At 41.4% G+C, this 14,787-nt stretch overlaps 1 protein-coding gene across 2 annotated transcripts in view; it reads right to left on the minus strand.

Moving 5' to 3' along the window:
* Window positions 1-2,778: 2,778 nt before the first annotated feature.
* The window catches only part of DGKG (diacylglycerol kinase gamma), a 235,443-nt gene continuing 223,434 nt past the window's right edge, over window positions 2,779-14,787 (minus strand). For both annotated transcript variants that reach the window (XM_056121394.1, XM_056121393.1), the window contains one exon: window positions 2,779-2,931. In XM_056121394.1, coding sequence (XP_055977369.1) covers window positions 2,833-2,931 — 99 coding nt within the window. In that variant the 3' untranslated portion in view covers window positions 2,779-2,832. The remainder of the gene's footprint in view (window positions 2,932-14,787) is intronic.

The raw sequence follows: 14,787 nt of genomic DNA on the forward strand, positions 1-14,787 counted from the left end.
CTGGAATCTCTCTTGACAGTTTAATTGTGTGACTTAGAGATACCTTAACTATACTAAGACTTGCTTTTCTCAATATGAAGATGGGCATGGGGGGGGGGGGAATACTATTACCTTCTCTGCCAGCTTCAGAGATTACTGTGAAAAGCCTTATGATGAGATTCTCTGCAGGAAGAAACCACTGTCCTAGTAGTTAAGAGATGAGTTGCCAAGTTAAGCAACACTAGACATTACTAAGCTATACTTGCAATTCCGCTCAAGTTTGTTATACTCTGTGATTCTAAGAAGGGCTTTAGAACTATCTTTTAAGTAACCCTGTAAATTCTATACTCAAGAGCAGGCAGGACTATCTCTTTTGTGTCACTTGATGTTGAAGAGACACTTGGAAACCTCTGAGAATTGTCTTACCCGTTGATGATGACATATCTCAACAGCCTCAATCTTGGGGGTCAGGGGAGAAATATAGTCAAGAACTTCATGTAAGTGTCTTAGAACCAGTGACCTTAACCAGGGGGCTGCCTCAGTTTTAGAATCAAGTGGCTTCCAAGATAGTACCTGTTGCCAATCTGGAGCTTGTGGGTCTCAGCACCAAGGGTCACATCAGTAAGAATAATTCTTCAGGTGGCCCGGTTCTCCCCTGGCCCAGCAGTCTGCACTGTGAGGTCAGCAGGATATCCTAGATTTCCAAACTAGATGGTCCTAAGTGGATGCTTCCATCAAAATTAGTATCGATTCATACATGCAACCTTAATTTGCCCTTCCATGCTCATAGTTGACCCAGTGCAAAGAGACAATTCAGTGGATCCAGGTTGAGTGGGCCCAGGTTTCTTTGAGACATCTCAAAGGGAGGATGGAAGCCCAAGAAAGTAAAGGTGCAGAGGCCAATGTGTCTACCAATAAAACAAACTTGCCCTTGGGAAAAAGAGGACCATGCTGGCCCCAGCTGAATGAAGCCCTCTGCGCCCTGTCTAGACCCTCTGCTGAGTCCTGGCTGGCAGCATCTTGCAGAAGGCACCATCGTCTTCCTTGTGACTATCCACCGAGGTCATCCCTGCAGTCAGGATTTTTCCAGATTAGGAGACTATGAGAATCATGATGAGGTGTCATGTGGACAGTTAGATTTGATCATCTGTCTAATACCTTCAACCTCAGACTAATTTCTCACCCATCGAGGCCAGAGAACATCATAAGGCCCTCGTTTTTCTCATGCAGGCTTGCCCCTTCCATCCATATAGGCTGCACATTCATTCTTCCTCAGACATCTGCATCCAAATGGGATCGTTTCTCAGGTACTGGACAAATCCCTATTCCAGGAGGTGTGGCTTCTTTTCTCACTTGGTTCTCTTTTTAGAGACACCTATTCCCAAACCATATTAACTGAGATACCAAGAACAAGTCTCTTAAATGTGCTGAGACACTCAGTTTTCTTATCTGACAAATGGAGAGTACGACCTGCCCAGAACACCGCTCATGTTTTCTTTCTGTTTTTTTTTTTTTTTTAAATCTAGAGTACATATTCTCAGTCTTTTTTAGACAAGGAGCCACTTTCGTTTCCCTCAAATCTTGTGATTGCCATAAGGAAATGAGTCTTGACACTGAAATGGAATGGGGGTTGGGGAGGCTAAGAAACTTTGTTTTCCTTTTTCACTTTCTGTTCCTAGACTACATGTGGGTTTTTTTTTTCAACCAGGAAAAGTTCACCAGGAAATAAATATTTATATACATAAATATATATGCTACAAATGTGTATACACAGACCAGCAGAAGGGCCTGCATGACATACGTTGGGAGAGGAAGGTGCAAAGAAGCAGGAGAGAACTACTTAATAGTTTGGCTCCTGGTCCCTTCAGCAAAGGCCCTTCTCTCCCATCTTGTCTGCTTTCAGGAATAGTCTGCCACCAGGGCTTCAAACTTATACAGGAAACACACTTCGGCTTGAAAAAGAAAGAAGCTGGGGGTGTTTTTTTTTTTCTCTTCCCCTTTTACACAATATTATGACACCAATTTGAAAAATAGATCCCAGTTTTTCTGCTTTCCCTCCCAGGTGTTTGCAGAACTAAGAAAATAAATACCACATCTAAGGTGTGCCTCTGAGGCACACGGGGGGCTCTGGGAGCCGGGAGCCGACACAGAACAAACGCACAGTCCCCAGGAAAGGGCTTGGGGATAATAAGAAGCAGTGCCTCCCGACAGGGCAGGGAACCAAGAAGAAAAACCCGGCTCTCCACAGCCTCCCTGCCTCCTCAGTGAGTTCAGGGAGAAGTTGTCGCTCGAAAGACAACCATGACACCAACAACGTGTGCTCCAGGAGTCCTGCCAAGCGCTGGGCTCAGAGAGTAGGAGGCGTCTTGTCTCTCCACAGAGGGAGCTTTGTGCAAGCTTGCTGGAACAGGAGCTCCTTCCCTTCGCCACATCCGATCTCGCTCTTGGCAGGAAACTTGCACCTCGCTCCGTGTGAGTGTCCGCGAAGAAAAGATGCAACTTGCAGTGTTGGTGAAAGAAAGGGGGACTTCTCCTGAAGTCTTGGATAATCCCACTCAGGAAAGGCCTTCTGGGAAGGTGGAAGTTGCTGCAAGACCCCCATGCCCTGGTGGGTACTGCATCCATTCAGAGTGTCCTGTTGGAGTTGGTTTAGTTGGCGTGTACACATTGTTGAAACAGACTAAATGGGAGGTGAAGATTACTTCCTGAATGGTGTGTTTACTCCCACTGGCTAGAGAAGCGTGTGTGTGTGTGTGTGTGTGTGTATGTGTGTGTGTAGTGTGTGTGTCTGTGTGTGTGTCTGTGTGCGTTTCTTGTCTTCTTTCTTGGCATATCAGGTGTTTGGCACTTTGTCTAGTCTTTGGAACGACTCTTCCTTCTCAGGGAGAAGAAGCTGCTCTTCTGAGGAGGCCCCATCATCATGGGTGCTTGGTTCTTGTGGGTAATTTTAATCTAAAAAGCAAGAGGCAGAGTTGAATTAGTGAGGTGCGAATCCCAGGCAGCCAAGGGAGAGGGAGTCTCAGAGAGACAGAGGTCAGCTTTGGCTTGCAAGGATCCCTCAGCAAAAGGACGGCTGACCTTGAACAGCTTTAAACTTGGCAACTGGAGCCTGACTGGGCCTGGAGTTTGGCAACTGGAAGTCAGGGCGGAAACACTGGAGAGAGACAGGTGTGAGCTTCCCACGGGGTGATCAGCTCGCACCTGTCCTGTGTCCTTGCTATTTATAGACTCAGAATGTCACAGCCAGAGGAAGACCTCAGGGACCATCCCATTCAGCCTCTGCTGAGAGAAAGGAGTGGAGGCCCAGTCTCTGTGGGGCCTTCGATTCACTCAAGGTCACATGGAAAGGTTAAAGAACCAGAGCACAGTTTTTCAGTGTCCTATGCTCCATGACTTCCGGCCATCCCTGCCCAGGAAGTGCAGAAATGTCAACTAGGATCTCAAAGTTGACCTAGAGGCTTTAGTCTGACCTCTGACCCAAGTAACACTATGTGGACAATTTCCAAATGAGTCTATTAGATGTCTCCTCTTTGTGTACCCTTCCAGGCTAAACCACCTTTCTTCTAAAATTAATTTTTTTAAGGTTGGCTTTATGAATTTTCTTTTTTTTTTCTGCAGACTGAAAGTGAAAGACACTGATAGTCAATGGTCATTTTGTTCTGTTTTTTGGGTCACACCCAACTGCTTCAGGGTTTACCCTGTGCTCAGGGATCATCCCTGGTGGGGTTCCAGAGACCAGATGGTATGCAGGGGATGAATCGAGTCAGTTGTGCAAGCCGAGTGCCTTACCCACTGTACTAGCTTTCTAGCCCCTTAATCATCACTTTTGTTTTTTCCCCCCTTTTCCACCTTATCCTTAGAGCATGGCTTCCAAGTACTTAATCCCTAGTTGAATGCAGCCTGGTGACACTCACCTTAATCATCTGCATTACCAGCTTGTCAACAACATTTATCGAATCTGACACATGTTCAGAGAAGGAAGATGATGTGGGACAAGAGCCGTTTAGCAGGTCAGAAAGTCAGCACAGGGGGTAAAGTTTCATGCTCTGCATGTAGCCCACCTGGTTTGACTACCAGCACCACATGTTCCCCAAGCATCACTGGCCCTGGATGCCCTCCCACCCCAGCCCAGCTAGGTGTGGCCCTGGTAATCACATGCATGGCAGCTCCCATGCATGGAACCATCATTTTTGTTGTTGTTGTTGTTTTTAGGTTATACCCAGCGATGCACAGGTTATACCTGGCTCTGCACTCAGGAATCACTCCTGGCTGTGCTCAGGGGACCATATGGGATGCTGGGAATTAACCCAGGTCGGCCGCATGCAAGGCAAACGCCCTACCTGCTGTGCTATCGGTCCAGCCCCGGAACCACCATGTTGGCTGAGAATCGAGGGCACCCTAAGCACCACTTGGGAGACCCCTCTCCTCTGTCAAATAAGAATCATTAGAATTTGGAGATCTTGCATTGAGTTAATTTTAAAAAGTTTTTGTTTTGGGGGGGCTATACCCAGCAATGCTCAGGGGTTACTCCTGGCTCTGCACTCAGGAACTACTCCTGGCGATGCTCGGGGGACCATATGGAATGCCAGGGATCGAATCTGGGTTAGCTGCATGCAAGGTAAGCATCCAACCTGCTGTATTACTGCTCCAGCCCCTCAAAGTTCTTTCTTTCATTGAATCCTAGAACTCATATTCTTTTGCTGTGAGCCCTTGAACAATCATTTAACCCTGAAAACCAGTGCACACTGAACTGTAAAATGAGAACTTTGACAGAGGTTTTATAGGTTTATAGTTTTCTCTCACAAAACTGTAAAGATCAAGTGAAAGACTGCCAACGAAACCCCACTGTACACTGCAAAATAGAATGCAACAGTTCTCTAAATAATTATCATCTTACATTGGCAGAGAAAAGGGTCTACTAAAAGAAACAGAATCTGTAAATTCATTCGCACCGGAAATGACAGTGCATTCCCAGAGAACAACAGAACCCTTGAAGAATTCTGTCAATAAGCCTGGATCAATATGGTAGAAGCCCGTGATTTCAACTTTTTCACACCTGTTGACCAGCAATGGTCTGAAAACTGGCCACGAAAAATCACTCTAGTAAGTGGCAAAACCATTTTTCCAGACTTGCAAAAATTCCTGGGAGCCAGCACTGGTCTTGTTGAAAACCATTAGTATATACAAGGCAGTATGAAAAACCACTAGTGGATCAGGGATGCGGGACACTGAGACACTACAGGCTTTACATGGACGAGGCTCAGGGTTTAATCCCCTATCACTAAAAAAACAAATAAATAAGGATGTGAAGAACATGACAGGTGCTTATAGGAGAACTTTCAATATTTGAAAAGAAATGAAAGGAAATGTATGTCTGGAAAGAGAAAGGGAAATCTTGGGTAGAGGGTTCACATATGAACACAATCCTTGTAAGGCAAAGGAGGGGTCATGAGGTCAAGGTACAGGTGGCAGCTGGCATGGGCTTTATATGAGTTAATGGAGAACGATGATAACTTTGGAAACTGGTGAATGACATGATGAAAACGAGTTCTAGAGAAATTATTCATTCAACAGTGTTGCCAAGGCAAGTTAGAATGGGGGAGAAGCTGACTAAGAGGGTACCACTGCAAGCCAGGTTTAAATGCGTTAGGCCCAGGGTATGGAAAGAAAAAACCTGTAGAGAATTAGTGTAGTCTGTGCAGTGGGAACTGAAAATAAATCCTCTATTGACTTCTCCCAACCTGGAGATCTAGGAAGAGAGTTTATCTGTTTGTAGTCACCAGAAGAGAAGAAAACCATGAGTGTATCATACGCCATTCTATGTTATATGTCTGATTGGCATTGCCGTTATTCCAGAATTCATGAAAGTGAGGCATAGACCGGCCCCCTGATAGCATTTATCTTTGCCAGACCATCAAGCACAATCTGATGACAGTAATTGGTATCACATTTCTTTGGGACAAGCTTCCTTTCAGTCCCGAGAGTACATGAGCTATCTCTTACTCACTCCAGTTTTCCCTGAGCCAGAGCAGTGCCTGCTCTGAGTGGGAATATCAACTCATCAATACAACCCAGGAAGGCTGTCCTCGTAGGGGGCTGGCTGGGTTCGGAGGAAGAGAGGCAGCTGGTGCACTGCCTACATTTCCTGCTGATGGAGTCCATTTTCTTGACATGATAGTAGACTCATGCTTCTCCTTTTCTGTCTCAAGCTGAGCTATTTATTTGCTGGTTAGCACCTTCAGAGCAAAGAAGAGGAAGCGAAACTCAGATCCCTCCCATTTTGTTTGTCAGCAATTTTGACAAATGTCTTGGTAGGGTAATGTGGAGATTGTGAAGTGGTTTGTGGACTGTAAGACCACAGTTACTGAGAGCTAACTCTACATATGTTATGAGATCACATCCTCCTTTTGAGACAAGCAGTTGTCAGTCTCGTGCCTTCTTTACCCAACAGGTAGGAGGGAGCAGTGCGTTCAATAGCTGGGTAGCTGGATTCATTTAAGACGGTTTTTTCGATCACAGATGGAAAAAGGGCACTTCATATTTCTATAGTTAGAAACCCAAACTCTTTTTGGGTAATTGGGCAGGTCAGGCAATTAATTAAAGTCTTCATGATTGGCTTAAAGCATTTCTTAACATTTCTAACATCTGGCAAGTGCTAAGGAAAGCAGTCCCACAGCTTCAGTTTTCTGCTTCTTAACAGGGAGAACTGATATAGCTGAGTCGAGTGTGATGGCTGGAAATTCACAAGACGGCTGCGGCATGATTTCCTATTAAATTCAGAGTCTAGTTTTAGATATCACTAATGCTGAGAGTTCATTTGATAGTGAGGGCCATTCGCCATGCAAATAAATACATATTTATTACTTCGAGAGAAGCAATAAGAGCTGTCCCCCTCCCAGGACAGCTGAGGCAGGCAAAACAGCCAATAGCCAGAAGTATGGGCCCTTCTCAAATGGTTTATGAAATGTCCAAGATTACCCAAATTTCAGCTGGAGAGGAGGAGGAAGGCACAAACCTGAAAGTTCTTGTATTTTAAAACATTCTTTTAGGAACTATGATTGAGGTTGCAGTGTCTATAGAAGGCTTGAGCAGTCTTTCAGGTCTGAGAATTCTCTGCTTTATTAGGGTGTTTCCACCACCAGAGGCTCAAGAAACTACATAACCACACAGCTGTTTTTTGCCAAGGGTGGAAAAGCCTGGAATTTGTTGACAAACTGGGATTCTGTGTTAGATGATTATTACTTTTCAAAGTATGGTCTGGTGGGGGGGGGGGGGTTCGGAGGGGGAGAGAGAGAAAGAGAGAAAGAGAGAGAGAGAGAGAGAGAATAGTGGGTAGGGTGCTTGCCTTGCATGAAGTCAACCTGGTTGATTTCTGGCATCGCATGTGTCCCCAATACTCCATCAGGAGTGATCCCTGAGCACAGATCTGGGAGTAAGTACCGAACATGGCCAGATGTTGCCCAAAGGAGAAAACAAATAAACCAAAAGAAACATCAACCAAAAACAACCCCCAAACAAAAACCAACAACCAATCAATAAGCCCAATGTGGCCTCTAAACAAACAGCAACAGCATGTCCTTGAAACTTGTTGTAAAGACAAATTCTCAGGCATCTAGATCTATTAAGGCAAAAACTCAGCAATCTGAGCTTTAGAGGTCTTCCAGGTTATTTGGATGCACACTGAAATCTGAGAGTCATTGGATTAGATTAAATAATCACAATCATTTTTAACTTTTAGAATCTACGATTAACTAACATAGCCAGGTGTGGTCCCTGAACAAAACAAAAATTACTTAAGGTAACCGCTATTAATTTTCAGGCATATATTTTCCAATATGTATGTATTTATGCTTTTAATAAAGTTGAAATTGACTTTTTAATGTGCTATTTTCATTTGTCATTATTTTGCAAGCATTTCCAGCATTATTAAATATTCATTAGACATGATTTCCAATGACTTAAACTTATTCCATTTGATGAATTCAGAGAACATCTTAAACTCTTTCTCTAAACATTGAGCTTTTAAATAATTTTCATGTTGCTTTTGCTGTTATGAATGATAGAGAAATCAACATTCTTATGTATCAGGTTGTTTGTATTCAATAACTTGAATTTTTTTGGGGGGGAGTCACACCCGGCAATGCACAGGGGTTACTCCTGGCTTTGCACTCAGGAATTACTCCTGGTGGTGCTCAGGGGACCATATGGGATGCTGGGAATCAAACCTGTGTCGGCCATGTTGGCTGCGTGCAAGGCAAACATCCTATCCACTATGCTATTGCTCCAGCCCCTGTATATTAATCTTTTTAAAGATATTGATACATGGTTCCATATGCTTCCCAAAAGAGCTGGACCAGTTTATACACTTGCCTCAATGAATGAGCTGACTTCAGCTTACCTTTGATAGTTATACTTATTATTTGCAAAAGAATATTAAGTCATCCTAAGTCAGACTGTGGCTCAGTAGTATAAAGCATGCCTCATATTCTTGAAACTCTGGATGTGATCATGACACCACACAACAAAACAAGAAAAAACAAAAACCCCACCACCGAACATACTAACTCCCCATTCCTATACCCAGACTTGGGTAAGCACTCTCCCACCCCCAAATTGGGCTCATTTGATAAGTGAAACATGACAATGGCGTTTTCTTTTCTTTTTTTTTTCCTTTCCTTGTTGGGTCACACCCAGCAATACTCAGGGGTTACTCCTGGCTCTGCATTCAGGAGTTACTTCGCAGTGCTTGGGGGACCATATGGGTGCTGGGTATTGAACTCGGGTAGGCTGTGTGCAAGGCACATGCCCTACCCGCTGTACTATAACTCCAGCCCCGAATCTTTTTTTTTAAAGTTCATTTGATTCCGGGACTGGAGCGATAGCACAGCGGGTAGGACGTTTGCCTTGCATGCGGCCGACCCAGGTTCGATTACTCTGCCCCTCTCGGAGAGCCCAGCAATCTATGGAGAGTATCTTGCCCTCAGGGTAAAGCCTGGCAAGCTACTCGTGACATATTCGATATGCCAAAAACAGTAGCAACAAGTCTCACGATGGAGACATTACTGGTGCTTGCTGGAGCAAATCGATGAACAACGGGAGGACAGTGCTACAGTGCTATTAATATTTTTTTAATTAAAGCACCATTATTTTAGACACACTGTGACCCAGTGCCCATCTCCCCACTCATGTCTTCTTCCTGCCACCAGGGTTCTCACGTTCCCTCCTATGTCTCCACTCCCGGCATGCCACCTTGATAGGCACCTTTTTAAGTCTGATTGTTGAAATCTGGATCTCTTGTTTTCAGTGTTGACTCTGTGGTTTGGATATTCAGCTGTACCTCTCCTTTATGCCCACAATGTACTCAGATCCGCTTGGCCTGTTTTCTGTGGCTTCCCATCTTTCTCTTCTTTCCCCCTTACTTTCTTTTCTTCTCTGCCCTTCTCCTTATACTCTGGGGTCGAGTGGTCCAGGCATTCCCTCTTTCAAACAATTGCACTCCCTCATCGAGTTGTCTATATACCATGTATAAATTTCTCACTATTTTTATTTGAAATTCTCCTCCCCCCTTTTTAATTTGTGATAGGAAATATCATTTCATAGCTTTACTAGCCTATGGCCTTCTGTAGATTCTGTTTACTACTGCATTATTATCCTCATTTTCCCTGCCAATGTCCAGGAACGCTTTATACATAAAGATTGTTAATATGCTCTTTTTTTTTTTGCATTTTTTTTTTTTTTTGGTGGGAGAGATCACACCCAGCGATGCTTAGGGGTTAGTCCTGGCTCTGTGTTCAGGAATTATCCCTGCTGGCAATTGGGGGACCGTATGGGATACTGGGAATTGAACCCGGGTCGGCCACATGCAAGGGAAATGCCCTACCTGCTACCTGGCCCCATTAATCTGCTCTTTAAAATGACTATTGCAAAATCTTGTCAGCCTTTAAAAAATCTCCATTGATTCTGGGATTGCGAATAAAAAAATTTAATAGTTAAAAATTTTTACTTTGAGATATCACCTGTTTTCTTTAGTGATATTTACCTTAATTGGATTTGAGTGTTTAGTTTTGTTCTTGTTCTTGTGGTATAGCTTGATGTCAATAATTGGTATAAATGATTTTTTCCTCAAAAGGCAATTTCTTGGATATCATATGTAACAAATTAGTTTTCTTTCAAATGAGTTTATGATATTTATCTTTTCCTTCATTAGTTTTTATGTGTTCTAGGTTCTTTTAGGGCTTTCTTCCTTACTCCTGATTTATCTATCCAATTTAGTGCCAATTACTGTGGTTTTATAACTATTTTAATATCTTGTGGGAAGTCCTTTTTCATAATTCTTTTGTAAGATGCCTCAATTATTGCATTGTTTTGTCAAGCAAAGAAAAACAAAACCTTCTGCATTGGAATTTTATTTGAGTTACGTATTTAGAAGCATGGCTTTTTATAAATTCAAATTATTTAAAAACAATATTGGTTAAGTCTGGTAGTTTTCACTTATGTTTCACAATTGAGTGTTTTGCGTGTTTTGGTAGTTGCTATTGGGAGAGGTTAAATTTCTTAAAATATGTATTTTTATTGTTTATGACTAGTACACATAAAAACTGGTTACTTTGGTCTATTTATAGAGCTTAATAGAAATAGTGACTTAAGGTTTTCTTTTACTTCTAGTTTTGTTTATTAAGTTATCTTTCCCTTTTATACTTTTTTCTTTTGGGGGGTTACACCGATGGTGTTCAGGAGCTATTTCTGGCTCTGTATTTAGGTTTGACCTCTGGCAGTGCTTGTGGGACCATATTGGTAGGGATCTGAATTGGGCTTAGCTGCAAGCAATATATGCTATCTCTTTAGCCCTATATACGGAATGATACATGCAAATAATATCACTGTACCAAATAGTGATATTTCTTTTACGTTTCATATATTTTCCGTTGACTAGCAGTACCAAGCAACATTAGCATACATATGTGATCCACAGCTAATGAGAATTCTGATAGTGCTTTACTGTTAAGTAAACTATAGTTACTGGTTTTAAGTTATTTCCTAATTAGTTGGAGAGACTTTAAATTTAATCATAATTTTCTGAGAAGTTTTATCTTTAAAAATCAGAAAATTTGGGGCTGGAGCGATAGCACAGCGGGTAGGGCGTTTGCCCTGCAAGTCGCCAACTGGGTTCGATTCTCAGCATCCCATATGTTCCCCCGAGCACCACTAGGAGTAATTCCTGAGTGCATGAACCAGGAGTAACCCCTGATCATGGCTGGGTGTGACCCAAAAAGCAAAAAAAGCAAAAAAAGCAAAAAAAAAAAAAACCCAGAAAATTTGAACCTAGGGTCTAGAGTGATGGTAGCACTGTAGCACTGTCCTCCCGTTGTTCATCGATTTGCTCGAGTGGGCCCAGTAACATCTCCATTATGAGACTTGTTGTTACCAAGTTTGGCCTATCAAATATGTCATGGGTAGCTTGCCAGGCTTTGCTGTGCGGGCATGCCGTGCGCCCTACTTCTGTGCTATTGCTCCAGCCCAGTGTGATGATATAGCAAGTAAAATGCTTGCCTGGCATGCAGCTGATCTGGGTTCAATCCCTGAGCTCCACCAGAAATGACTCTGAACACAGAGTCAGGAGCAAGCCCTGAGCACTGCTGGGTATGGCCCCAAAACAAAAATAAAAACAAAAAATGGAAAAAGAAAAGAAAAGAAAAAAAGAAAATTTGAATGTGTATATTTTAGATAATCTATTTCTATACAATTTTTAAAACTACACTAATATTAGAAGACTTCCTTGCTCTCCTTTGACATACTCTTTTTGAGGAGTGAATATTTCTTTTAACAAATTTCTCAATTCTATCTACCAAAAATTTTACTTTTACTTACTTTATCTACCAAAAATTAGAATTTTTGTCAAACACTGTCCTCCCGTTGTTCATTGATTTGCTCGAGTGGGCCCAGTAACGTCTCCATTGTGAGACTTGTTACTGTATAGCTTTCCAGGCTCTCCGAAAGGGGCGGAGGAATTGAACCTGGCTCGGCCAGGTTGGCTGTGCACAAGGCAAACGCTCTACCTCTGTGCTATCACTCCAGCCCATAGCACAGTGGGTAGGGCATTTGCCTTGCACGCAGAAGACCCGGGTTTGATTCCTCCACCCCTCTCGGAGAGACCAGCAAGCTGCCGAGAGTATCTCGCCCACATGGCAAAGCCTGGCAAGCTACCCGTGATGTATTCAATATGCCAAAAACAGTAACAAGTCTCACAATTTGTTGTGAGATGTTACTGGTGCCTGCTCAAGAAATCAATGAACAATGGGAGGACAGAATTTTTGTATCATGTTCATATTTGACATTTTTTCAAATGTTTTTGAAAACCATTCAGAAATATGTTTTTAATTTTTTCTATAGTTTTCTATTTTTTAGTATAAATTTTAAAGGCTTTATATATGTTTACATTTTATAACACGAACTGGGTAGTTTTCTACCTTAGTTCAGAACATGGAAAATTTTACATAAATATTTATTTTCTAATAAGTGATCTCATTGTCATTACTCACCACAATACTCATCAGTAAGACCATCTGCTTTAAGATCATCTTGATGCAATTATTTAAAAGCATTTTCCATTTCATTAATGAAAACCATTAATGGTTATGTAGGATTTTCATTCATTTTCTTAAAAGTTTCAAGTTTATTAGAATCAAGATGACTATATATAATAAATATGTCATATCATGACATCCTATAATTAAATATAGCTATTGCCACATTTATACTTATTTATTATATTTATACATTTTAATCTCTCTGGCCTATTTTTCTCTTTTTAAAACTAGGATTTCAAACATTTGACACATTTAAGAAATTACTTCTATATTTTTCTATTTTTAAATTACTTTCTACTTTAAGTCTCATAATTTCTTTCTACAGTTCCTTTTAAGATTTTTTTTTTGCTTTTTTGGGGTCACATCCGGCAATGCACAGGGGTTATCTCCTGCTCTGCACTCAGGAATTACTCCTGGTGGTGCTCAGGGAACCATATGGGATGCTGGGAATCGAACCCTGGTTGGCCATATGCAAGGCAAACGCCCTATCCGCTGTACTATTGCTCCAGCCCTAGATATTTTCATTTTTGTTCTAATCTGGGGACTATTCATTGGATTTCCTCCATTGTACATGGTGGAAGTAGATGGGACTTTGAATTTATGTTTTTTAGCGGGTAGGGCGTCTCCCTTGCACGCAGCCAACATGGCTGACCCGAGTTCGATTCCTCTGCCCCTCTCGGAGAGCCCGGCAAGCTACCGAGAGTATTCGATATGCCAGACACAGTAACAACAAAGTCTCCAATGGAGACGTCACTGGGCCCGCTCGAGCAAATCGATGATCAACGGGAGGGCCTTTACTTTTTACTTTTTTACTTTAGGCTATATTCTGTAAGTTTTGTATGGGACCTTCTCTGTTCTTTTAATCACTTTAAATAATAATAGTGGTTTAATCTTTTCTCAGATCTTATTCTTTTTTTTTTTGCTTTTTTTTTGGGGGGGGGGTCATACCTGGCGATGCACTCAGGAATTACTCCTGGCGGTGCTCGGGGGACCATATGGGATGGTGGGAATCGAACCTGGATTGTCACGTGCAAGGCAAACACCCTACCTGCTGTGCTATTGCTCCAACCCCTCTCAGATCTTATTCTTCAGGAGATTCTGAAAATCTGAGGGATTCTATTTGTTCACTTAATCTTCCATTATTAATTTCTAGTTTTATTGATTGTTATAGTTTTATTGATTTTTGTAGTTTGATTGATCTAGTTTAATTAATTTATAGTATCATATAATCTAACTTTTAGAATTCCTATTTCTGGATTTTATATATATTGTGCATATATATTATATATACATATATATTTCTCTTCTTTGTGAACTTGATTTATTTTAGTAAGTACTGTGTGAATCCAAGAAAATATGAGATATTTGCGTAGAGATTATAGGATTATTTCATGCAAATTTTATTACTTTCTTTTTTTTTTCTTGACACTTCAAATAGAGAAACAACTATTTTAAAGTTTCTGGAAATTGGTGTTTGTTTCTGACAATTTTTTGACAATTTCTTATAAAATAATTTTTGTTATAAATTTTGGACAAACTTGCAGGCTATCGAATGTAGCCTGCCCACAGGGCAGAGTCTGGCAAACTCCCCGTGGCGTACCAAATATGCCAAATACCAGTAACAATGATGGGTCTCATTCTCCTAAAGAGCCTTGAATATAATCTCAGGGCTAGGATGAAAGAGACGTTACTGGGGCCTGCTCGAGGCAATCGACGAATAACAGGATGATGAATGAAATGAATGAATGAATGAATAAAATATATTGATATTGTTTTTAACCATGTTTTGATTCATTTATTAGATATCTAAAAATTTGTGACCATTACAGCTCATAATTGAATATTCATTTTATCAAAAAGAGAGTGACTTATTTAGTCTAAACTCTTTCACCTTGCTTCAAAATTAAAATGTTTCCTTATTTGCTTTTTTTGGGTCTTGTGTTACATTCTTATTGTTCATAAGTTAAAAATTCTCCCATGTTTAAAGGGTATATGCCTTCTTTTCAGGTTATTCCCCTAAATGTGTCTTCTTCTGACTTATACTTTTAAATTGTCAAACTGAAGAGAGACGGTAAAGAATTTATCATTAATCATCAGGGAGATGTAGATCAAAACAACAATGAGATATCATCTCACACCACAGAGACTAGTCCACATCCAAAAGAACAAAAGCAACCTGTGTTGGCACGGATGTGACGAGAAAGGGACTCTCCTTCACTGT

Source organism: Sorex fumeus, unplaced genomic scaffold (genome assembly GCF_029834395.1).
Source record: "Sorex fumeus unplaced genomic scaffold, SorFum_2.1 ptg000044l, whole genome shotgun sequence".
NCBI classification, from domain to species: Eukaryota; Metazoa; Chordata; class Mammalia; order Eulipotyphla; family Soricidae; genus Sorex; species Sorex fumeus.